This window comes from Cloeon dipterum, chromosome 3, assembly GCF_949628265.1.
Source record: "Cloeon dipterum chromosome 3, ieCloDipt1.1, whole genome shotgun sequence".
Taxonomy (NCBI): Eukaryota; Metazoa; Arthropoda; class Insecta; order Ephemeroptera; family Baetidae; genus Cloeon; species Cloeon dipterum.
This window is the reverse complement of record NC_088788.1, coordinates 32135515-32161896: the sequence shown is the minus strand read 5'-3', so window position 1 is coordinate 32161896 and position 26382 is coordinate 32135515. Positions and strand designations below refer to the sequence as shown.

The window sequence follows — 26382 nt, the reverse complement described above, 5'->3', positions numbered from 1 at the left end:
GAGAGAGAGCAACTAACTAGTGTGTGTGGCACTTGCAGCTAGTTCTCGCGCAGCGTTTTAAATTGCACAAAAAAATAAGCTCGCCGCGGCGGACCTGTTTTCGACGGCCGCGCTGATAACGTCGTTTGTTTTGGAAAACGTGAGGCGTTGACAGCACCAGAATTTCACCTTTCCTTGATCTTTTTTGGCACATTTTCTGGCGTTTAAAATCAAGGCTTTGTCTCACAATCTTTTTTAGTGGTTTAAACTTGCTATCATGCGGTATTTCATCTAGAAGCTTTCTTGAAAATATTTCAAATCATAAAAAATACTGTCTGCGCTGTAACGGTTTATTCTCTGAAGGATTTTTTTAGGGAAAATAGAGAAAATGAAAGGGAGAGGAAAAAGGAGAATATTCGTAGTACGGAGGTGAAAAGGAAGAAGAACAAAATTAAGCAAATTAAGAGGTTCATGTAGATGATGAATTTGCAAATAAAAACACAATTCCAGAAAAACCCACCGCATAGCAATAGCACTTGTTTTTTGCGAGATCTCCATTATTTTAAAGTTTTTCCCAGATAAATACAGTCTATACAGTTTAGTGCATGTATAAAATAATATTATTTATTTTGCGTTATAGTTGATCTTGAAAACACAGTTAAATGAGGAATCAGAGGTTAGAGGTTCTTCCTATATTTACCTTAAAGGCGAGGTTGCATTTTTACGTATTGATAAAATTGAGAAGCCCGGAGCAGATTCATTATATATATATTTACAACTATATACAACAGACCCGAAGCTTACTATCCTTTCCTAACCCTTTTCTCCTTGTAGCGAAATAATTTTATGTATTTTCTTTTTAAGAGTTTTCTTTTTTTTGCAAAATAGACAGTCATTAAAAACCAACGATTTTGAAATTTGTCCATTTTAAATAACTCGTGTAAATTATCCATTAATCTGCAGAATGTTAAATTATTTTGCAAAAATGTTCAGAAGAAGGCTGCTGCTTTTTATTGTTATTCTTTAATCTCTCCGCTTAAATTGTGCGAGTTGCATACGTGAGATAGTTACATGCGCTGGTGCTTAATTGTCACATAAAACCTCATTTTTATTGCCTCACCGGCGTAAAGCAAGTGTTGCCTCCCTCGGCAAGTCAAATCATACGTTTGCATGAAGACATAAAGAGGAAAAACTAAAGTGTGCGGTGTGCGCAACTAACTCTGGAACAGGGAACTATCGTCTCTGACCTATTACTAGTTTTACAACTTTTTACAATTTGCTGTGTGCATGATAATAATCGCACTGGAAAGAAGACATTAAACTAAGATTCATTGTTTCGCGGCGCAAAATAATCGTCTAGCAAGCTAATGATAATGCAGCGGCGCAGCAGCTCACCACAAAACACGCTGCTCAACGCAAATTGCTGAAAAGAATCGCGCAGTTACCATTCAATTAAAACAAATAGTCCCGAGGCGAGTTGATTTATAACGAAGGCAGCCAGCTCTGCGGCCAGCGATCGTGTGCTAATAAAATAGGCAAGGTCGCGGCAGTGGCGGCGGCGCGCGTTTAATAATAATCATGTGCATGCATGTACAGTGTTTCATATGAAAATGTGGCCAGGAAGAGCCGTGCGTGGAATTCCAACCGGCGCAAAACGCTTCCTTACTTCAATGTTTTCGGCCAATTAAAGCTGTAAAATAACTCGCCCCGAACTTTTCCCGAGCGTCCTTCTGCGCGCCGAGCAAATTGCGGGTCCGCAAAGCGACCAACTGATAAAAATCGTGTGCGCGTATTATTTTATTTTTCGGTCTCTCTTTCTCTTTCTTTGCTCTGTCGGCGACGAGTGTGTGTCCCCCGCGCGCGTATACTCATCTCATTGTTAGCAAATGAGCGCAAATGCACATAACGACTCGCACCAGATTCTTATCTCGCGCGCACAGACACGGAGGGTATTCAAATTAGCCACCTCGCTGCGTGCATCCGATACTTTTGTGCATATATTCGCTCTCGCATTGTACATGTGCTTGCTCTCATTATTAATGCATGTTCTTTGCACTTGGACAAAATGTTGTGTACTTGTCCCTCCTCGCCGCGCCAACAGAAATGCTGCACAAATCAGTTCTGCATGTGGAATTTATTTTTCCCATCCTTGAAAACGTCTCCAGGAGGCACGAGATCGCGAATACAAATGCGATACTTTGGTTTGTCGAGCATGTAACTCGCATTTATTTCACAGAGTAGTCTAAATAATATAAACTAACCTCGATGCAGCTAAAAATGAGAGAGAAAACTATTATATTTGTAAAACACTTCCACTTAAATTATTTTTACAAGTTTGGCTTAGTACGGCGAGCTATAATTGTGTTTGCAGTGTTTGCTAATTCTAATTGCCCCATTTTCATTAAATTATCAGTATGAATCAAACAAGCAAAATAGGCTTAAAATTTAATTTTTAAATTCATCGCTTAACTTTATGTTTAATATTTTAAATATAGTTCTATATATGGTTAAGAAAAGATTTTCAATAAACACTGCTTGAGAGTCAGCAGTCAGTCGAGTGATTTTCAAGGGCTCTCGCAGACTGTCGAGTCTCTCTGCTCGAGTGTTTGGTGTGTTGCGAGTTCGCGGACAAACGCTTTGTGCTAAGACCCCACCTAATGGGGCTCACAATCTGCCGAGTGCGCATAAATACGCGGCTCCTGGCTGCCGCGAGTATATCAGACTTTTCGCGTCTGCATATCAAGCGTACACTGTATGCATTTAAATTTAATCCCATTAGACGGTCATGCAGATATCCATCGTTTGAAATATGAAAGAGCAAAGCCCAGGTGAATGAACATATAATTCTTCTCGGTCGCATCTTTCGATCTCTCGAGAAATTGTTTAAGGTGGATGAAAAAAGGACGTTGCACAGATTAATTCGAATTAATTTAAATGCTCTCGAGAAGTTCTTGGATGCAATTGTATTAAAAAACAATCGTCTGTGCTAGGTTTTAAGAGTTTTGGCTTAGCTGCAATATTTTTCTTCTCTGTGAAATATTGGATTCTTTGACATCAAAGCAGAAGGAAAGTTTGCGGTGAATAGACGTCGACGTCGTCGTGTTTCGCTGATAAGGACCCCCTAAAAAAGGCGTTCAGCATTTTATTGTCTTATTGTCCGCTGTCAGACACGCATGCAGCGATTTTATGACTTTGGTCTCTACGTTAAAAAGTATCGAACACGGTTCCTCGCAAAAGTATATTCACGCCGGCGAAGTGACAAAACCGGCGAGGGGGGAGGGGGATTTGAATACGCTGCTGAGAGCATTTGGAACATTATTATGTATGGGGATTTAAGGTGGGTCCTTTTATGTGCCAACACACGCACGCATATATCCATGCCTATACGGACAGACGTACAGACCAGATACACAGAAAGGCCATTCAAATGCTAAACCGTGTAAAAGGAAACCAAACGGATAAAAAAGAGCGGAGAAATAATAATAATCAAGCATCACGCAGTGCCTTGGCAGGCACAATAAGCGGCTCTCTGCGCTTTTTTGCACGTGATGCCCGCCGGAGAATTAACAGTCTTTTGTCTAATGCTAGGCAAATGCAAATTCCGATCCGCAGTTGCTTACACTTAATGAAATTACACGCGAGAAGGGTCGCACTTTTTGCGCCTGCATGGAAAAGTTAAGAGCGATTCCAATCCTCGCGGTGCACGGCTTATAAAAGAAGAAATGCTATCAGTGTTTCTTGATTTAAATGGCTCAAATGTTTTAACATACCGTTCGGCGAAGCGCTGCTTAACGAGGTTCTTGATCTATTCGACGTTTCGGATTGCAGGCCAAAGTTTTGGACCAAATCTTTCTCTCATCCCATTAAGCGGAGCCAACGATATGTCACGCGCTTAATTGACAAGCTAATGGAGTGAAGCAAAGGTGAATAAAACCGTCTCTCGAGAAGTGAGTATGTCTCTCATCGTCAAATCAGCCGCCGAGCAGAAAATTATTCATAACTCATTTTATTGAGATCGGCTCGATTGCCGACGCGCCTTAAATGGAAATGCATTCTAGCGACTCGCGCGGACAATCCTCTTCGCCGATGGGTGTGTGAAATTTCAATGTTGCCGCTGCTTCAAGCCTGATATTTCAACCCATTTTCTTCAGTTAGGCGTGAAAGTAGATGCACTAGATGGAGGATTAATAATTTATATGGATAAAAATGATCGACTTATAGCATTACTCCGGTCACCTTGCAACATTTTACACTCTGCACAGAGAAAATTTGCATTGCCCGCTAGACGTGTAATTAAAAATGCTCAAGCTAATCAATAATTTATACACATATCATTAGCATTTTTCCGCCATTTAATACTTTATAAAGAGTGGATTTGCGTGTAAATTAAATTGCGTGCAAGCCATATTGTGTAATAAAACTATAAGGAAATTGACTGTTCCGTTATAAAATGACTTGAAACTGATTTTTTTGACATTATTTTTTTGACATTTTGGAGCGGCTAATTCACGCGCAGGCAGGCGTTCAAAACAGGGCTGGGCATACGATCTTCATTTTATTATTATTATTATTTTACTCCAAGCGTTGTCGCCAGAAAAGGATTATTAAGAGCTGCGCGGTGGCCATCCAAGGCTGCTTTTCGTCCGCTCAGGGCTCTCGCTGAAATTTATCTCCATCCTTGTGAGAGCCGGCGAGCGTCGCAATCGCAAGATTTATTTATCAGCGGCAAGTGCACAGTATTTTAAAAGCCGCGACTAGGACACTCTCTCGGTGGCTCAAACTCTAAATTATATTTATATTCCCCTCGTCTGCTCAGCTCGCACTATTAGCCGCGTGGTTTAAAATGCAAAATAGTTTGCGTGGAAGGCAATTTGAGATAAATTGCTGCGCTCTCCGAACCGAGGCTCGGTTTGCATTTTGCCGCTGCTTGCTTATTCAAAACACACTCACGAATAAAGACTCTATTTTCACAAAATGCCGCTCTAATTTTCTGAAAACACGCGTGCTCCCATTTACATATGTCTTATACGAATTTATGACTTGATTTACTGCCAGATTTCAGGGGTGTTGACTTTAGAGCCACTTACTTTCTCACGACTCCTCTGACCATTCTTAAGATTGCAGCGTAAATAACGAATCGCAGGGGCCCCTCCGATTACGGCGAGAGGTGAAAATGACGGACGACCGCAGGTCAATTTGTGGGCGGAGATCAACACGAGCAGCTCTCACACAGCTAGACAAACCGACGAAATCACTAGCACCTGACACTGCATGTGCACGAACACATATAATATCAGGTGAGAACGGCGATCAAATTACTTCATCAAAAGCCACACCTGCAAGCCGCCTCAGCCAAAGTGGTCAAACGCTGCTGACTGATCATTTTCTTCCTCGTCAATTCGATCGAATGATTTTGCTATTTTTAAAAGTGTATTGACTCAACAGAGGAATTATGTTATCAGAAATTGATACTTCCATTAATTAGATTCCAGAAGAAACAACTTGAGAACTTTGGACCAAAATTTTAATTAAAAATTTGGTTCTATTATTTTAATGTATTTTAATAGATTTGTTTGGTATAATAACTTAACAAGTCGTAGTAAAATTTAAAATATGCAAAGAAAGTATTTCTCGGATGGTCAACTGTGCGAGTAAAAAACCTATTCAACTAAACTATTGGGCAGTCAATCATTTTGGCAAACCTATGGTAGAGATGGAGTTCCAATAAGCACTTGCAATTCATCATTCGACTGCTCCCAGTCCCGCCAAATAGCCGGAGCGTTCGAGTCCAAAAATTAGTCACAAGGAAGCGAGCGAATGGGTGATAATTTTTCACTTAACGTTCTTACGCAATGTGAAAGGCACCAGCTGAGTGAGCTAAAGATTTGGACTTGATAAAATCTGAATCGGATGGACGGTCGGGCCGTTTCCAAACAATAATCCTTGAGTGTGACGCGCGTTTGGTTATTTTTTATGTGCGACAGTGAGTCAAGGAGAAAAAGCAGCAGCAGCGGGCAGAACAGAGCGAGAGAAGAGAGTTAAAAGCGGCGGCACGGATTCCTTTTCCTCGGCTCTCGGGCTGGTCGCGATGTCGATTTATTTTCTACCTGCATCTCGGTAAATAAGCCTATAAATTAGCCCGCATCAGACACACACACACATACACACTTCACTCTGCTGTATATAAGGAAACGAACGCCGCGCGGCACCTGATTCTCCTCTCTGTTCGAATCTCGCCGATGGATGCATCAAGGTGAAATTTAAATGCGCCTGCCTCTGTCCATATATACAAAAACAAACACTCGCTCGGTCGCATAAGCAGCCCAATTATCCAACTAATTTGAACTCTCTGAGTGATAATTTGCGGTTAAATTGTATTATTTCGTGGTTAAAATGCCATCAGGAAGAAAATTTCCTTATTTTGGTGCGAATTTTGATTATATAATTATTTGTGTTCGTGGAGTAAGTTCCTGAATTTTCTCTATTGTCTTTTTAACTGTTTTCTAATAAATTTAATCGCAGAAATTTATTCATTTCAGATTAACACCACTAAATGCAAATTATTAATTTTTAAACATATTTTTTGCAAACTATTTATATGGTACGTACAGAAATGCTTGGATAATGCTGGAACAATTTTTATCTATTGTACATAATTTTAACCCAATGGCCAAGGGAAAAAGTTAAAGTAGCTTGTTAAAGCCTGCATATAGTACCACCAGCAGGTATTGATTTATTTCGAACATAACATGCTATGCTCCATCCTTAAAAATGCACATTTCATAAATGCAAAAAAAAATAATAGCGTGGCGTAATACAGATTTTCACTTTGAGCTTTTTGTTTTGTATATAATAGTTTAATTTTTTTAAATAATTGTTATTCATCTCTTGATACTGTGTTCTTGGTAATGCTGAGATCCAAATTCAGCTTGCGCGATATGAACAGAATTTCGCGTGGTTCGATGTGGGTGTTTTTCCTCCTGCGCGATATACACCAACGAGCACTGGGCAGACGTACACACACTAGTAGAGCGAGAGAGAGAAAGAGAGGGAGAGAAATAAAAGTAACAATGTTGGTCATTTAAATTGCAAATAGCAATGAATCTCGTCGGCGGAGCGAGAGAGAGAGAGAGAGGTGAGTTCGGTGGGCAGGGCGGCGTTTATGTGAATTTTTTCAGGCTGCAGCATCTCTTTTGGGGTGTCTCTCGACTGAGTTATGGCGCATTGTTGGTTGCAGATATTGTTATTCCATCTGGCCTCAGGGATAGACGCCCGCAATTTATGGCCGCTCGTCGATAAATAACGTTATTTCGCCGCTTCTCGTGTGTCCGAGCGCGTGAGCCGAGCAATGATAATTAAATTAAAGGGCGAAATATTCGCGAACGCAGCCAATTACGCGGCGCTCACGAGTTTGTGCGCCGCGATTCGCCGCGCTCGCTCTTTGGGCTAGACGTGTGTAATTGGAATTCAACGCGGCGGGTGAACTCTCAAATAAAACACACCCAAAAGTGGGCCTGCATGCATTAAAGTCACTGCGCGCATTCATTAGGCGGAATGAGCCCCGCTGCTGGAAAAGCTCTAATCCGCGCTGGATGCTAAAGCGTCCAATTTGGAGGAGCAACGGACGACGCCGCAATTCCATTTGACCGCATGTAATAAATGAGTAGAAATTTACAAGTCAAATGGTCTTTTTTTCTCGTTCGTTCGTAGCATACGCGTTTAATGAGCGGTCTTTTTACCTACGCTGAAGTCTTCATTTTGCAAATCGTATGGCTCCGTTAATAAAGCTATATTATAATATATTCATTAATTCCAGACAAAATTGTAGACGCGTAGAGTAAATACGTCATACGGAGATTTACGTAGCTGCTTTTATGATTTATCATAAAAAGTCTTGCTCTAGAGCTCACCTTTTAAAATTTTTGAACGTATATTCGTTTTTCCTGAACAAGAATTTCTAGCTCTTGCACTGGAAGTGCTGAATTAGCATTTAAACTAAATTTGCTTTAGTATAAAAATAAATTAGCGTCGTAAAAATGTTTTAGTTACCCCTCATAAGGCTTGGAATGAAATTTAGAAAAATAGGCCGAAAACAATTAATCCAAGTAGTTTTTTAATGCAAAACACTGGACGCAGTATGTGAAAACGCCTGACCATTGAGTCTCCAAACGCTTTTATTGTTGTCTTTTCCTGCCAAACTGCGTGCGGCCTATTCAAATCCATCTCCGTGAGAAAGCGCGGCATTTCCTTCTGAAAATTGCCCTACAATTTGGTATTTATTCGAAAAGGCAGCAGCATCTGTTGCTCCACACGATAGATGATCTCCTTGGTACTGTGTTTTCTTTTTTCGTTTTAAAGCGCGTCTTATATAGGCTTTGGCCGACTGAGAAGTCGCGAGATAAAATCTCACCTGTGAGCCAAAAGCACAAAAAATCGTTTCGGCGGCGTCTTTTTATTGCACACACACACGTCTCGTTATTATTGAGATAGGTAAAAGTTGGCAGTGTGTGTGTGTATTGGGATGTTCGCGGCAGGCAGGCAGGCAGGGCTTGTGTATTTCTATTCAAATGTGTCCGTCCGCCGTCAGTTCGCGCACAGCCACCGGCTATGTGTGTGCCTCTTGGATATCGAATAAAAATAAGCATAAAATGAATGCCGCCTATAAAATCGCCTCGTTTCCAGCCCGATAGAAAGTCTCACTTTTAGCGCCGCGATATACATTTATTATACATATGATGTGTGTGTGCGAGTGTGAGGCAAATGAGGCGCATTTCGCAACGCGCGTGTATCCCATCGTTTAATTGCACTCGGCCGTTCGGTATCGGAGCCAAGACAGCACAGCGAGCTCGCTCCAAATTGACCAACATGGAAATTAATGTGTCGCAACGCATATAGCTCCAAAATGACAATCACGCGTTTTTAAGCACTGGTCTTAATTTATATAGCTATTACGACACCATTTAAATGGATTTTTAGCAGCTGAGTACACATTTATAATTGGAACAGAAGCAATCAAAATCTTTTGGTCTCAGAGTACATGATTAGGATTTTTTATTTGGCCAGTTAGCTAGCACAGTAATCAATTTTTTAAAATTTTATTTTATGCTTTATTTTCAAAAACAAGACAGAAGTCATCATTTAAATATAATACCACGTTCTTCCTTCTCTTCCAAAAATTTAGTACACATTTAAAAGCTTTCCACGTTGTGGTAAAACGCAAACATTGTTGTTTTCAGGATTAGTGACGTCATGGCTATGAGGAAAATACTCGTCAAAATGAGACACACTTATTTCAGTCATTGAAAAATGGCTTATTTCTCTTTGGAATTTCCGTTCATTTGTTGCTCCTCGATTTTTTCTGGCAGCCTTCCCAAAAAAATTTTCGCTTTCAAATATGAAAAAATTGTGATTCTAACACGTGTTAGTGTTTACCTAATTCCAAGAAGAAACATGAGTGCAGATTTTGTTTGTAAAAACAGCGGCTTTAACACACGAGCTGACTTAATATTTTAGCAAATAAGCAATCTGTCGGCTTGTGTGTAAATATGGCCATGCGTCCTCTGCGCAAAATTTCAGACCATTCCAGCTCACATTCATTTTTACTGCACGCGCCGTCCTCAATGACATGCCTTTTCCATTCACTTAATGAGGAAATTTTAACTTCCTTTGCCATCTTAATATATGCAAAAATGCGGAGCGCGAGCAAAAATGTCCCTTGCCAGCCAATTTCGCGGGCTCGACGCTTCGCATTATAAGAGTGTACACGCGTAGCTGTCGACGCAATGCGTAAATTAAATGCTAATCGAGTTTTATTTCAAATGTGTGCAAAGGCTAACTAACTAACTAAGCGGAGAGGTACATAATCAGGATGGCATGCATCTCACTCAGAAAATCTATCTGCCGCTCTCGCGCGCGTGTGTGTAGAAATAAATGTACATGCATGTATATGCGCGGCGGTGACCACGCCCTTAAGAAGGTTGTTTCTGTTTCTCTCTGCTGCGAGTCACTCGATCGACACACTTGATGTTGCTGCTTTTTTGCGACCAACGCTCGGCTTGCTTCGAATATACGCGCCAGTTTGCACCGCGACCGTGTATATGTACACACACACACACACACACTCACAAAGTTTATTCCGAAACACTCACGGACTTAACTTCTCATTAAAAAACTGCTGAGTGAGCAATTCACGTCCGCCTTAAACTCTGTTTCTGGCCGCGAACACGTTGATTTGTGAAACTGTTCCCCGCGCGCCAAGCAAAGGAGGGACACATTTCTTTCCATCCAGCGATCAATGCGAATGGCACCGATCGTCAGGGCCGATTCTCGCGACCTTTTCATTTTCGATGAGTCCAACTAAAAAATTGCCTCTCAAAACGGGCGAGGGAAAATTAATTCTTTTTTCTCGCTCTGTGCAGAGTGGCAAGTGGGGAGGAAAATAAAAGGCAGTTAATAGCGCGCGCGAGTAAAATCATCAGCACACCCACTCGAAAGTTGCTGCCCACGTGAAGCGCGCACCGCACAACACGGGCTGCTAAAATCAAGCTCTCTTCTGTGCCAGTATCTGCCGTGCATCTCCTCGCGAAATGCATTCTTCTTTGGCTGCCCATTCGCTAATGAGTTCTGTGAATCAAATAAAGGAAAAGTAGCCGACCCTAATGGAATGGAGGTGCATTACCCCACAATATCTGTGTTTCCCAGTAAAACAAACAATCCGAGCCGCAGCTCGCAGGTGATAATATGGTCAGAAACGGCCTTTAGTTGAAACACAAACATCTACAGCAGGGTCAGACGAAAATGAAAAGCTTCTCCACAAGTGTGTGTGTGAGAGAGAGATAGCCCTGGGGCCAAAAAATCTCGCTTCTTCGCTGGCTCTCTTATTTGTTTGTGCACCATTGGCCAATTTAACAACAACAACCGCAACGACTCGACCCATTCAACGCTCAATTGAACCTCATCACCACCTTTCTATTATCGCTCGGTGTTGCGAACGAACGTGAAGCCAGCCGCCGGGAGTATATTATTAAAATGAGCCTTCGAAATCGGCTTTTCTTTCGGTTTCCAACGAACACACACAAAGAGCGTCGGATCGTTATTGGCCGCGATTCTCAATCAATTTCATTTCGAGTGAGCTGCGGAGAATTTTAAGAGTGCGTCTGGGTATGCTAATGGTGTGACGTCACGAGGACCGAGAGGCGCCTGCCTGGATACAGCAGACGCGCGGCGAGCGCTGTTGTCGCGTTTTCATCTCAACCCTTTCTTCGAGCGGCTTCTTCCTCGTCGTCGGCCGAGTGAGAGCAGCCAGCCAGCGACCCTCCCAGAGAGCACACTACTTCAGTTTTATTCAGTCCTTTTCACGTCTTGAATGCACCGCTGAAACCGAAGCTGCGCAAAATAAACGCCTAACACAAATACGCGCAGCGCCTTTTTTCTATTGCCCACAGAAATTTTTTGACGGGTGGATTTTGCGATTTTCTATTTTACTAAGGCACATATTTGCATGTTTCAAAGGTTTCGATCGAGTTGGCTGTGTGTCGAAATTAATTAAACACTTAGCAACAGCGCCTCTTGCGAAATTTTCAACTCTCGCGCTCTTCTCTCTCCTTCCTTTTATTCCCCACACGGAATTTCTTCGCTCTCAGTCGGTCGGATCGCTCTCAGCATCAAACGCATTTACATTAAAAAAAAAAGAAAGAAAGAAGAAAAACACTCGACACTTATTCGCTTCTATACGCAAAATTAACCGACGCTCGTTTTTCAATCGCGCCGCCTTTTTCCTTAATTCGCGCGTGCAATAAAACTTAACATTAAGTTTTGGATTACTCATCCCTGTGACTGCATGCGTCGCGCAAGCCAAGTTGCATTTATTAAAAGGGATTGCGCAATTTTTTGCATTCCTGGACGAACCAAAGCAAAATGTGTTTTTAGAAGTCATTAAAAAGTAAGATTTCTGCGCTGGAGGGAAGAAACGAACGGAGATTCTTGGGATTTCTTCTTCGAACGGACGCGCACAAAAGCGCGCACGGCGAACAAAAAATTAATTAACTCTTCACGCGGGCGGTAAGGAACGCCTGATGAATTAACGGCACAATGAATCGATCGCGCTTCTCCTTCAGAGACAATTAAATTGCAACATTGAAAGCATTAATTGTGTACAAGCTGAGGCGAGCCGAGGCGAAATAAATCTACGCTAATAATTAAAATCATCAACGTAAACTGACTGCCACACTCGCTCACGAGATTAATTTCGAGCAGTCAAGACACACCATAAGGCAGTTTTGATTTCTCTCGGCGCGCTCGCAGCAATGGCATATTATTAATTTTTTCATTCATCTTCGCAGCCTGGCTCCATTCTTCGCTCATTTGTGAGAGAGAAGAAAGGCCCATCTCGGTAAATAAATAATGTATGCGTGCAACAGCCGGCGTCGTTTGCCGGCTGAATTAATGTGTGTGTTGTTTTTTCTATTTTGTATGCGCTCCGCCTGTGATTGTGTCGTAAAAATAAAATAAATGACGATCCATTAGGCAAATGTGAATATCACACACAGTTTGGCCGTGAGATGGCGAGAAGAAAATGATTTTTTCCTCGTAAGGAGCGTGACATTGAGGGATGCTTTGTTTGATTAGCAGCAACCCTTATTCCCTTCCGCCGCGCGGCTCACCCCGTTCGACCCTCTTCGCCACTGATCATCAATAAACGTCGCTTCACATTAGACTGATAGCGCAAAAAATGCGACCGAAGGTGTGTGAGTGATGTCTCAGTTAAAGCCAAGTCACACTGCTCCATTTGCATGTCAATGCTCAACAATGCACCGATTGTTGCACACATGTCGCCGGTGGCCGTTGAGAAGAGCAATGCATGAGAGATCGTTTTTATTGGCTACCGGCGTTTGGTTAACCGCATATTAAACGAATTCCACTGTAGAGATGAACATTAAAAAAATCTATCGCAAATAGTCCTAAATTAAACTGCTGGGCATGCGCACTGGCGTGTCCAACCCTCGTGCGCACCGCCGAATTACACACGCGCGTTGAATTGAGAACTTGCCTTTCTTCGTTGATCTGTGCAGAGCTGATGAGGAACTCATCGGCCGGAAGCAGGATTTGAGCGGTCGGGGCCGGCGGGGGTGGCTGCTGCAGGTCGTTGGGGTCGACGGCAGTCATGACGATGAGCATGGTGCCCTTGTCGGGAGCCACTTCCTCTTCGCCTGCCGTCTCGGGGGCTGCCGCCTCCAGGAAGGGTTGCTCGTCGACCGGGGGTGGCGATGGGGCGGGGGCCGCCTCCGCCTGCGGGGCGGGCGACTGCGGCTGGCTGCTGCCGCTCTCCATCAACAATCGGCTCAACAATGGGTCTGCCGGTGGAGAGGCCGCCGGACCCTGAGACCCCCTCCTCACAGGACGCCTCCGCCCGTCTCCCCTCCTCAGCCCCGCCGTCGCCGCCGCCGCCGCTGCTGCTGCCGAGATGCTGCGGCTGGAGCTGAGAAGATCGTCCGGCAAGCCACTTGCCACTGCTTTGGAGAACGAGAACAATAATTCTAATACTTTGCCGGCTGCTGATTCATTTGCTTGTCACGAAGTCTCAATTTTGTTGAATTGCTCTCGTTAACGAAGCAATTGAGCAATTAATTAACCCCCGATTGAAGTTTCCTTATTGCGCTAATTTTTTTCTCAAAAGGATTGGTCGGCGGGTAATTTCAATTTCGAACTGGCAAGACGCGTGCAGCTGAGCTCAAGCTTAACAATATCCATGGCTCGTAAATCCAGGAACGAAATTTTTTAAATAGCAACGCATCATTTTCGTTTCATGGCCGGTGGGAACTGTGTGAATTTTTGCGTCTTTTTATAAATTATTCTCTTAACTTCAAAAGCATTAATTGGATAATTGACATAAATTTGGATAAGCGCTTTTAACTTATGTTTTGTTCGTCCTTGTAAGTAATATTTTTTCTACGCCGGCATTTCCCAGATTAAACATCTTAAGCAAATGTTTATAAAAGCGCTATACTTTCTGTATATTTGACACTTTTATTTCAGGATATGTTTCATATAAAGTTGAATCGATAAGAGCGGAGCACGAGAAGGAATGAAGTAACGTTCAGCACACGGTGGACGGACGGCTCAAACCTTCCACACATTTTCTCGAGCGTGAATGTTCCACGACGAAATTTGCCTTGCAGCTTCCACCTCTGCAGATGCAAATCGCGAACATCCATTTTCTCGTCCGTGTAACTGTTTAACACGACCGATGCGATCTGCACTTCCTAACAAGCCGCGCCATAAATCAATCAGCCAAATCCCGCGCGCTGATCGCCACCCAGCCGCACAAAAAACACCAAAATTCAATCTGGCCGCGTCGTGTGATGATAAAATTATCCGAAAAGAGTGCACACGTCGTTAAAAGGAAGGAGCAGACAAAAAGCTGCTCACATTCTGCCGCGTGGATACGGTCTAACAGGCAATTTTCCGTCCCATTAGACGCTCACCGTGGGTGAATCGACCGCGAGTTAGAGCTCAATCATCGTCTCAAATGAAATGCTCGAATAATGCGGCGAGAGCGCGCGAGAGAGAACAACTGAGTGTCGAGTGTATCTTTTTTCGAGTGCAATTTCATCCTTCGAGTGCGGTGGCCGCAAAACAACAACAAAAACACCGCAAGAGACGCGCGGGCATATTGAAAGAGAATAAGTCATCGTCATCGGAGCATCGCACGTTGCTCGTCTAGTGCTTGTCTAGCCTGACTGACTGAGAGCAAACAAAACAACCATTAGTGAGGGAACAGGTGCTGCGTGTCGAGCAAAATCGCATCCAGGAAGAAGCGTGTGGACCCTCCAGACGATTTTCGGCGTCCATTATCTTCACCGGAGGACGACTTTCTTTCTCTATATAATGCCGCCGCGGCGTTTTTTTTTTTACAATATCACTTTGGTCCGAACAATTTTATTAGATTCGGTGGTTAGAAAGTTGGCGTCTGCCACCGCTGCCGGGAATGCGCGGCGGACACGTGAGCAGCCGGTGCGCGACACGCAACAAATCGAAATATTAAAAGCCGAGAGAAAACTGCACGCCGGGCCATCTATCCTGTTAAATTGGGCGACGTGCTCCGAAAGCGTGTTCCTCTGCGGCTACCTTACGTCGACGCCTGCTTCGAATGCGAATAAGATGGGCTAGAGAATTTAATATTAGGAAAAGTTATGAACCGGTGCAGCAGGTTTTGGGCTACGCGGTCACTTGCGTGCGTTGCAGTCTCCAGTCAAAACATAGAAATTTACTCACTGATCGGGTCGATAGCATTTTTATTAGCCTGAACAAGAATAAATTATTTTCCTCTCGTCTATTTGTATACAAACAGGTCCAAATTGGATTTCAGCTGGTACAATTACGACTGATACTCGTCCTTCCAGCTTCAATGCAGAGCAATAAAATAAAAGGTGTTTGATTGATGCGATTTATCATGTGTAGTAATCGCAGCATAGATTCTAATTAACGTTTTAGTGCTGCGAAGATAAAATCAATATTCACTGTTTTACTCAAAGACTCGTTTGTCATCATTTTCTTCTCTCACAGACAGTTAACATAAATTTGAATTGGGTTCCATCTTATAATAAGTAGCCAATCAATAGTTCCCATTGGACGCTTCCAATAAGTAGATTTATTTAGTCGACGTCTGAGGAAAGTTTGCCCCTAGGAAATACAAATAATTGATCGTGTAAATAATTATTTTTATCCGTTATGACGAAAACCAAGGAATGCTCGATGAATAATGAGAAGACCTGAAGTTCCAGTTCATCGTGATATTTATTTTTTCGCGAAGGGCATATCCCGTCATAAACGCGCGATGCGGTCCATTGACTGGTGTGACGAGCACGAAACTGAATGGAGTGCGAGGGTGTTTCAGGTTGCAGCTGCCGAGAGAGTGAGTGAGGAAACTAGTCCTGGTCTCGTTTCTCGAAACAGCCCCGGCGAGTAAATCGAAATAACTGCTTCTTGAATCGCGCACGGGCAGACGATCGCGGCGGCCTGCCTGCGAGAGTTTATAAAAGCAAGCAAGCGAGCGAGCGAGCGACTCACTCACAAGAGGCTCGCCTTGCTAAGGTCAGAGAGAGGCCCACTCGAGACCTTGAACACAAAACGAAAAAGCAACCTGAGGAAAATAATGGTGCGCGCGCAGCCGTCGGAGCCGCCGCCGCCGCCGCAGCCGAGCACCAGCACCGTCCCGCCGCTGCCGACACGGCAGCATCTCGAGCATTTACATTATCTTCATATGTGTGCACTTATGTGCCCGCGCGGTACATAACAATTATGTACGCACTTGCCCGCTACATAGGCGTGTGTGCGGTAATGGAAGACGCTTTTTATGTGCAGAGCAGGCCCTTTGAATGGGAAAAGCCGATTGCAAATTTTGCCCATCTCGCTAAGCGCCGAAGCTGTGTGGTCCGAAACACACGCGGAAGAACTCTGCAGATGGCAATCTGCATCAGCGTTTTGCAACGAATTCAGATAATGCAATCGCAGGCTGTTTCAAAACGTGTGGGAAGGAAGAGTTGAGACAGATGAAATCAATGAAATTTTCCAAATTTTTATTGATATACTTTGTTCTGCCAGTTTCATGAATTGTGATGCATAATAAAAAAGGAAATAATATTGCCGAGAGCCCCATTATTTTGTTTATCTGATGAACAAAAATTTGTCAAGACGCATTAAAGTTTTATAATTTAATTAAGAATGAAAGAATTCACATACTTAAAATCGAGTTTTATCTGTAGATAATACGCATATTAATGAGATTGGAATAAAAAATCATATATAGTACACGTCAATATGATAGATAACAAAATACAATCGCCTTTGTGAATATTTTCAGAATTTTTCATTAAATGCAACCAAAAAATAGTTAGTATCAGTCTTAAAACAACAGCAATAATTGCGTCTCGCATCTTAACTCTCAACGGTAGCAACATTTAACTTTACTAATTTTTTGTTGATTACTTTTATCTCAATTTAGTTCATATTATCTTTTTGCATGTCACTTCGGACTGCCACTGACATCTTGCACGTGCTAAAAAATTGTCAAGAGAATAATACTATTCATCATTATCAATGGTATGCCAGCTTCTTTGCTGATATCTCTCGCAATTAATGGTTTGCCATTAACTAAACTGATATTGCGTTTCAAAATAATATGTGATTATTGCGTGATCCGTTTTCTTCGTGAATTGAATAGTCAAAACAATCAACTTGCTGACTTGAAATTTTAGAAGTTTCAAAATCAAGGTCTTCAGTTTAGTGAGTTGGGGCGCGATAAGATAATAAATTTTCGTTTCCATATTTTGTGTGCTCAAGTTTGTAAGTAAATTGCACTAAAGACAGCAAAATATAAATAAGTGCTGCGTGTAATATATGAAATACATATACAGGCTGTAGGTTGACAGTGTGTGTGTGTGTGTTTTCTTAACATGATCCCGAAACAAAAGTGCCTGCGCCTCGTTATTGTGTTCGCCGGCTCATGCGTGGTGTGTGCGCTGTGTACATACACACACACATATTCGCATTTTCTTCTGCAACAGGAAGGTCAGAGTAATTGCGAAACAACAATATGGCCAGCCCGAGAGCGCGCTAACAATGATGGATCGAGAGGCATAAAACAGAGACATCTCATTTTCATATTCAATGGATTGAACAAAGACATAAAAATAAAGAGGGCCGGCCGCGCCAAGCAAACCAGCAAACCGAACGCGAGCAGCGAGTTAGCTGCGGCGCACTCTCCGATCGTCGCGAGATAAATCTCGTGCATCTCCCGGCGCGATTTCGTATACACACACGCGGGGCGGCCGGGCCATAAACCACGCGAGCGCTGGATTTCGCGTTTGACCCGCCAACTCGGAGGCGTGCAATTACGAAAACAATAATTCTGACTTGTTTACTGGCCGCCCGAAATCTCACGTGATCCGCACTCTCTGATTAGACGCCGGCTGAATTGCGTTCGTGCACTCTCTCGCCGGCACCTGCTGAGAGCACCGCGCGCGGACGCAGGAGTGGCTGGCCCCCATGCCGTCGCGGACATTTCGTCGACTTCAGGAAAGGGCACGAGAATTTTACGATCGTGTGCCCCATACCTTTCCTTCCTTCTTGAAATCAGCCGAAAGAAGGAGGAAAGCAACGTTGCTGTAACGAAATAAGAAAATTTTCTCTGGAAAAACTTCATAGTTAAAAGAATTTTGAATTGAAAGGGTTAAAAAATGCTCAGTAAAGAAATGAGAGAAGTAACAGTCAGTATTCGCTGCAACTAATTATATGTAATGTGTGGGTTTTTAGGCAGCTTATGAGGACTGACAATGAGGAGCCAAAACAGCTGCTGTTTTGTTCGAGAACATGCGCGGGATAATTATTTTTATCTTCAATTGTTCACATTTAGTAGCTCAACCTGGTTTTGATCCGCACAAAGTGAAGCCATTATGTGTTAATTTTCTAATAATTGAGTACAGGAGTCACATTCAGTCTATTCTCATTATAGTTTATCTAAAAGAATTGCTTTTCACTTATTCTTCTGTTGAATGTAGGGGTTAATCCAATTCTTCCGAACGATATTGCAGGGAATAAAAATTGCTTCAGCATAAGTTAATAGAGTCGGTTGTTATGTATCATCTAACGAAAAACTCACCTAAAATTTCTTTATCTAACCACGGACCACCGCACGTGGTAATTTTGGTTGTCATAATCAATCCTCATTGAACTAGGACTATTATTTTTTTTGCGGACAATGTACAAACCAATTTAATTTTGTGTCGTATTTATGTGGTTGCTGCTAATCATTGTAGGTACATGTTAGGAATTTGGCTACAGAGATCCATCCAATTATTTCTGCATTAACCAGTACGGCTCCATTTATTAACTCTTTTCAAAAGAATTAATAAAGTGAAAGCCCTAAAATCAAATTGTTATTTACTCATTTTTATAGTCAAAGAAATTGACTGCAAATTTCGAACCTTTTAGAAGCAAGATCTAGTTTTGGTTGGATTAATTGGAATGACGTTTTCATCATTATCTACAGTGATTAACGGATTACCATTCGCAAAAAAGCTAATCCTCATAGATTTTAAATGTTTTAAGATAAACAAGTTGCAAATTAGCCGGGCACACTCTCTTTAATTTGCTTAAAAGAGTTTATGCCTCGACAACTTTACATGTTCCCATTTTTCAACAGATGCATTTGAGAAAGTCTTGCGGAATAAATAATAAATTTGATGGCTACATTAACACGAATGAATGGAGGAGAAAATCGGTCATTTTTCCTCTGGCTTCGTGCGTGGTCGTCATGCAAATGCATCTGGCTCGGTTGGTGGGCATATTTTACGTTTATCCGCCCAGCGCCTCGCCAATTTAGTCGTGGGCAGCAAATGACGAATTAACACACAAATCCACCGCAGCAGCATCGGTTGCTGGCTGGCTGTCTTCTCAAAACCTGATGCGCCTGACACGTGTACTTCCTGTGTGCTACGGTCCCGTTAAGGATTTAACCAAAACACTCGTCCCTGCTGTGTGGATCTAATTTGAATAAAAATAAAATTCGAAACCCGCATAGCTGGGAAGAAATCATTTTGGAGGGGCTAATTGTTTAATTGTGTTTGCGAGCAGAAGAAATCTTCGCGAGCATAATGGAAAATCACACTCAGCGGCGCGCTGTTCTTGTCGAGATTTCGCGGCAGAAACGCCTAGAAAGTTGAATGATGCCCTGCTCGTCAGCCGTCATTAAGCCACAATTAAAAAGATTCAGACGCGCGTACGTATACGCATGACTAATAGTTTCTAATGTACTCCCCGTCTTGTGCCTGGCTCACTTTACAGACGTCTGCGTACTTACATTTTTTACTGCCCGCGACGCGGCGGCAGCGGCTGCCGACAACGCGAAACTCATTACCACTCCATTACGCACATCATTTGTGCTTATTCTTGCAATTAACCGGCCACTTCTTTCTCTGCCAGCTCGGCCACGATCTTCTTTGCACACATTAAAAAAATATTAAATTTTTAGTATGAATAGATGTTCAAATGTTTTGGCGACACGAGAAACATTTTCTGGCGTTTGCTTGCGATTAAAAATTCAAGCCTGCCTTTTAGAGGCATTTCCTTTTGCTAACAAATTGCCTCACGGATTTTGGTCTAAACACTTCCCAAATTTGGTTACTTTGCAGCTGAAAGCATTAATATTTTTAAATTCAAGACGTGCGGCAGCCTGCCGTTCGCGTTACGCCACGAAAGAAAATTTAAATTACAAAGCGCTGTAAATACTTGCGTTTAGTATGCAATGAGTCCAGTTTATTGATATTATTTTGATTGATGAGACACGTCGTTTGGGTTGGGAGGGTCTAAAATGTGCTCAATAAATTGACCAGTTGACATTTTCAAAATGAAGCCAGATTTCAGTTGGCGATAAGCGCGCGCGTTATTAAGAATTCATTTCATTGCCAGTCCCCCGCCGAATGAATTTATTTGTTTTTTATTGAAACACAGATACAAGCATGCACGCAGCACTCTTATTTACCTCTCCACTCAAACCGCTGATTTAGTGCATTCGGCTGCAAAATTGAGTGATTTCTTAATTTACGACGCGGACGAATCATTTCCCAAGCGGCTTGTCTTTGTGAGCGAATCAGCGGACGAGCGAGCGAGCTAATGCTTTTTGCACACATGTTTATGTGGCTGATGCACCTGAAATTACGACCTTGATCCCATCGCACTCTCAGAAAACTAATTTGCGTATCATTTTCATGCTAAACGGCTCGAATGAGGCAATTAATAACAGAGCACAATGCCAAGCAACAAGCGTGGTGTACGCTCGCTTATATAATTTATGCAAAGAGCACACTGGCTTCATTACTGTTCAATTTAGAACAAGCGCGGTGTTTAATGCAATAATTGGATAAATACAAATTATCTCAATGATTAATTGTGGCACTAAGTTTTAACACAGCTTCAACATAGAGGATCATCCAAATATGGATGGGAAATAAAAACAAATCGATTTTATAATGGCTTCTCCCACATTCAAATGTATAGGGAATATAGGTTGATCAAAATTTAAATTATTGCAAAAATAATAATGTCACATAATTTTTCACCGTTCAGCTCGCTGTTTCGGACCCAATGGCCTCATCAACGCAGTTTAAGCCACTCAATCCCTTTATTTATTTATCTATGACAGTAGCCAATGTGTCTATTCAATTACCCCTCTTAATTTATTTCAGTTTTTTTCTAATTAAATTAGATTTTTACATGTATGCCTGACAAATTATTATCTGCGTGGAAATATCGATTTTGATATTTTATTTAGGGAGTGCACAAGTTCATAGAGTAATTGATTGTTGTGGCAGTACGAGGAGCCCAGATTTATAACATATATATCACATAATTTTGTTTGTGAAATTTCTATAATCAAATTAAATCTCAAAATCAAGTCTGGATTCTTGTTTTATACAGTCAACAACTCACAACGTTAACACAAATTAAACCTAAAAGTAATTTTTCATTGCGTGAGATTTCATAAATTTTTAGGTTTTCGTTTAAAATTCCTCCATAATTATGTATGCTCGTTATTTTTTCAAATTCAGCATTCATTCATCATTATTCAAAAAAACAAAAACAAGTAAAAGATAGGACGAGCAAAACTATCCATTTGAAGGTTCATAAAAATGCTAATTTTCGAACGTGTGGCCGGGCTTCAAACAGTTTATGACGCTTGTCACTAGAGAAACAAACGAGGAGGCGCTTGCAGAAGTAAAATTATTTGAGTCGGTGCGCACACACATACACACTCGGCGGAAAGAGTTTGAATATCTCGGGTGTGTAGTGTCGTTTAAAGTATTGCTGCACGCTCTGTGCAGGTGAGTGAGTGTATGAGCCAAACGCTGCTATTTATTTGTTAATTTATACACGTATTTACGGCAGGCTCGGCTTACACACTCGTAAATTCCAGCAGCTTTGCCGCCAAGGGTCAAACGGAGGGGCCGCATTCCCGCCGCTCGAACACAATAAAAATTCACATCTGACCGCGACCCTTAGCATTTCGGATGCTGCCGATTTCCGACGAAAAGTACAAATTTGCCTCGACGCACTTGTGTACCTTGCCGACTCGTTTCTCCCATACCTTCTGTGAGGATTTGTTTCCCAATGAGTTGTAAATCCACTTTTTCATGCATATTTTAAATATTTCACCGTTTTCCCCAACACTTTATAATATATATTGTGTTTTGGGCTGTACCTTATCTGCACTGAATTATAAGAAATTAGTTTTTGTATCGGTCTGTCCCTGAAGAATCATAAACAGTTCATTTTGAGAGATGTAAATTATTAGTTTAATTTTATTGAAAATGAACTTGCTGTTTTGTTAAATCTATCAGATTGTATGATAAGTTGTACTTTTAGGGGTGCAGCGAAGAATAATTATGGGGAATAATAATCTTGATCTTTAAAAAAAATTGTTTTTCACGTTTCTACGATGGTTGGATGAACCGATTTTGGTTTTCAGCAAATCAAAAGAAATAATTTTATGGGCTGAATCTGAATGCACAGCAGCAGGATTGAGTCTTAAATCGCAACGGAAAATGCCTCAAATTAGGAAATATAGGGTGGCGTTATCGTTGGCGGATTCAAACACTAAGGGTTTTCGCAAATAATTGAGGAATCTAACATGAATTTTATTTCTATTAACTGCGTAAGGTCAAATTTAGGAACTGAACATTCTATCGTAACGTGGTAATGGTTGATTGGCTTGAGACTAGGTTTAACCCGTAACTATTCAACTCAACAATTTCTAACAGGTCAAAAATTTCAATAATGGCATATAATATGTACTATTCCCATGGGTTTCACGATTTTAAACAATTTACTATTTACTAAGGAACAGAATTACAAAAAATAAAAATAAATTATTCTCTCCTTTAATAATTACGTGTTAAACTGATTCTCAAGCCAATTAACCATTACAACGTTGCACTATTAATGCTGCGCTACGTTTGTTTCGCTTATAAGTTATTAGAAGATATCTTGCGTAATGTGCCTGATATTGCAATTTCAATCAGAGATCGATAAGATAGTTTCACACTGGTTAATCATTAATTAAGAGTCAAACCTGCTGAAACATTTACCGAATCCACTGAGTGCATAGTCTGTTTTTGACACGCCTCTAGGAATGAAATTGATCCACAGAGGTGTCGAGCGAGCAGTGTTTATTGAGAGTAATTGATAATGATTTATACGTCCAGCTTTCGTGCTGTATGCAAGAGTATAGAATAGAATCGTTTGCGGTCGAGGCGAGATTGCATTAATTCTGGAAAAGGCGAACAGAAAACGCGATACGAGCGCGTGATATTCGATAGAAATGATATTTTTCTGCAAGGAGGATGACAGGTGAGGGCTATTAGATCTGCACTCGCGCATGATTGTTAGCCTTGCGTCACTCGCGATCGCAATTATACCTAGTGGTCGGTGGGTCGGTCGGTCGGTCGGTCGGTCGGATCGTTCGGCTGGCGGAGGGATAAGCGATAATTACACACATAGCTCTAGCAGATCCACTTTAATCAACGCATTTCTGCGTAATCCGCAATGGCCGCTGGAAAATAAGCTGTTTGCGCCGCAGTAGTAATAGTAAATAGAATCGCGTTCGTACACGGCACTCTGCTCCGATTCCAGGTCAAGTATGGAATAATAAATGGCACACATATGCACTGGCCATTCTACATAGAAACGGCCATGGTCAGTCGGAAACTGCATTTCTAGAGGCAAACCGCAACTGTAAATTCGCTTAATTACTTTTTGCACGGTTCGCGTCTTCTGCGAGTGTGACAAACGACTTGCTCGCAGCGACCTTTGCAATTCGCCAGCAACTCTTCTTTTCGTTCTGCACGCCACGCAGAGAAGAGAGGAAGAATTATTATTATCGCGCAACGGACCCGACATTTTTGTTCGCCCGCCACCGGCACATTTGCATAAATACGCAATTTGATTTGCATGCATCGATTTTATGCAGTCACTTTCTCATGTGTGCGAAAAGTTGCAACGGACCCCCGACCACTTTTTGCCAGCGCGAGATCTTAACTGCAACAAGCACGATTTATGGTCTTTGCAGAGATGTAAATTACATTTTTTTTTATTTTCTAAATAGGCCTGCTGAAAAACTGCATTCATATATTCGTTGAGTCAACGGATTTAATGGGCCAACTATAAATAAAAGGCACTGTAGTTAAAAACTAATAAACCCTCATGCAAATAAAGATTTTAAACTTTCATCTAATTCATATAAACATAAATAAATAAAAATATAAACCGAATATACCGTATAGCCATAAATTAGGACCGAGACCTAAATCTGCAACAATGAGAATCCTCAAAAACTGGTTCAGTTTTGAGCGTCGTGCATTCAATAATTTAAAAATTTCAACAGCTAGGAATGTCCAGTGCGCCGCCTTCTTTTCGACATCCTGGTTAGTGGAACAAATGTAGTTATTTAAATCAAGATAATTACGCTGATGATGACCTCATCAGCACTGTTAAATTCCAGATTCCCCAAATCCTTTCCCAGAGACGAATTTTCTCTTCATTTTTCTTTATTCGTCCGACATAATTTCTATTCAAGTGACTTAATAGCCGAAATGCAAATTGCGCTCGAAAAATGTTCGCAGAAGCCATTTAACTCTGACAAATTTGCCTTTTGAACTTTTGAAAATAATTTATCACCGGCGTTTTTTAAAGTTTCATTTTCCGTCGGATTCCCGAGAGGGCTGCAAAATTACGCCTAATTTGCATACCTCTGAAAGGCCGAACGGAGAGGAAATTCCTGCGCACAATATAAAGGTACGCGGTGCAAACATCAGTTTTTAGTGAAGGGATCAACCCTCGTGCCTGCAGGCCGAATTTTCACGCTCTCTAAAAAAGGAATGCTTCTTCCTGAAAGGAAATTCTTGCCCTTTTAATGGGCGTGTTTGCTGCAGTTGGAACAAATGAATGTGCCTTTCGGTGGAAATAAAATGCAATTACGAGGTTGATGCTCTCTCGCACGTTTGCTTCTCAGAAAAGAGGCATGGAATTGCCCATTTACAAATTTCCTATATCTCGAATAGCCTTTTTACAAATCTGTCGCTAATTATCAGAGCAGCCGTTTCTTTTGTTTGTGCAATAAAAATAATTGTCATCAGATATATAAGTAATGGTCTCTCTGTCGACGTTCATCAATCTTTTTTTCCCCGCGCGTCGCGTCTCGCAGCACTGCGCCGACGACAATTACAATTACGCTACCCGCTCTATTATCACGATTATTAAACTGCATCTAAATTATGGTGTCGACGCTGAAGTGTAGGAACGAATGTGTACAAACAAGCCGCCGATGACGACGTTCTCGAGAGCGGCGGCGGCGGCATTTAATTCAGCGCAGCTCTGCTTTTTGCCCGCAAGCCGATGAATTACACATCAATTCCGCGGAAACCATTTTAATTTATTTTTACTGCCGTGGTTAATGAACTTGTATCTGAATTTATTGCCGTTCAAAATTTCAGTAGCATTATTCTAGGAGGCTCTGCTTTACCGTAATCGAATAAATATCCAATCTGTCAGGCGGCTGGCAGTAAAATCACGAAATGCTCGCGAAAAGTGACCGCGCGGCGTGCCCTCGCAACCACTCTCGCGGCTGTTTGCCCTGCATTCATAAATTTTGTCTTGATCGCAGCGAATTGCGCTATTCCACAAGCTCAGCCCAATTTAATAGCTCTCGGTGGCTGTGCAGTAACTGATAATTACTTCATATTTTATGCCTCTTCGAATTACACAGAGCATCAAGATGTTCGGCTCAAACCTCTGATACATGGGGATTATATAGATATCCATCATGAAATAATATCGCTGGAATGGCCGGCGATTTTTAAAATGCGAGTTCAACCAATTTTCAAGTCCATTATTTGAGTACATGATAAATATAAAAAGGCTTCTCGAGATTTCATATAAATTTGATTGGGATTGTCTGATTAGTCTTCAAAAGCTTTGGATGATTTCCTTGTGGGAATATTTAACTGTCCTAAGAATGTTTATTCTACAGAAATCTTCATAAAATAAAAATATTATAATTATATGTATGCTGGAGACGTGTCTTTAATTAAAAAGAAAGTCACTTGTTTGCGTCTTTCTGAAATCATTATAGTTAGAAAAAATACCATGCTTTAGAGTTGCAAGGATAAATCAGCTTCATGTCCAGCACAATAATTTTATTCGCTGTTATGTAAAACGCGGATAACGACTTTCACCAATGAAGAATAAAAATGTCAGAGTTAAAAGTCACATAGAGTCAAAAATTGCGTTGACTCATAATAATTATTAATTTACTAAATTGAAACATCTATTGTTTCACAATGTTAATATATT

At 41.6% G+C, this 26382-nt stretch overlaps 1 protein-coding gene across 8 annotated transcripts in view; it reads right to left on the bottom strand.

Moving 5' to 3' along the window:
* The window catches only part of grh (grainy head), a 78294-nt gene that overhangs the window by 39818 nt on the left and 12094 nt on the right, over positions 1-26382 (bottom strand). For 2 of the 8 annotated variants that reach the window (XR_010574947.1, XM_065486325.1), the window contains exon 1: positions 13028-13366. The exons of 2 other annotated variants lie outside the window; for them this stretch is intronic. Coding sequence is in view for 5 of the 6 variants with exons in the window: in XM_065486325.1 (XP_065342397.1) it covers positions 13028-13308 (281 nt within the window). In the remaining variant the exon portion in view is untranslated. Of the gene's footprint in view, positions 1-13027; positions 13368-26382 lie in introns of those variants that run through there. 4 more of the 8 variants (XM_065486321.1, XM_065486322.1, XM_065486323.1 and 1 more) reach the window with 3 other exon arrangements.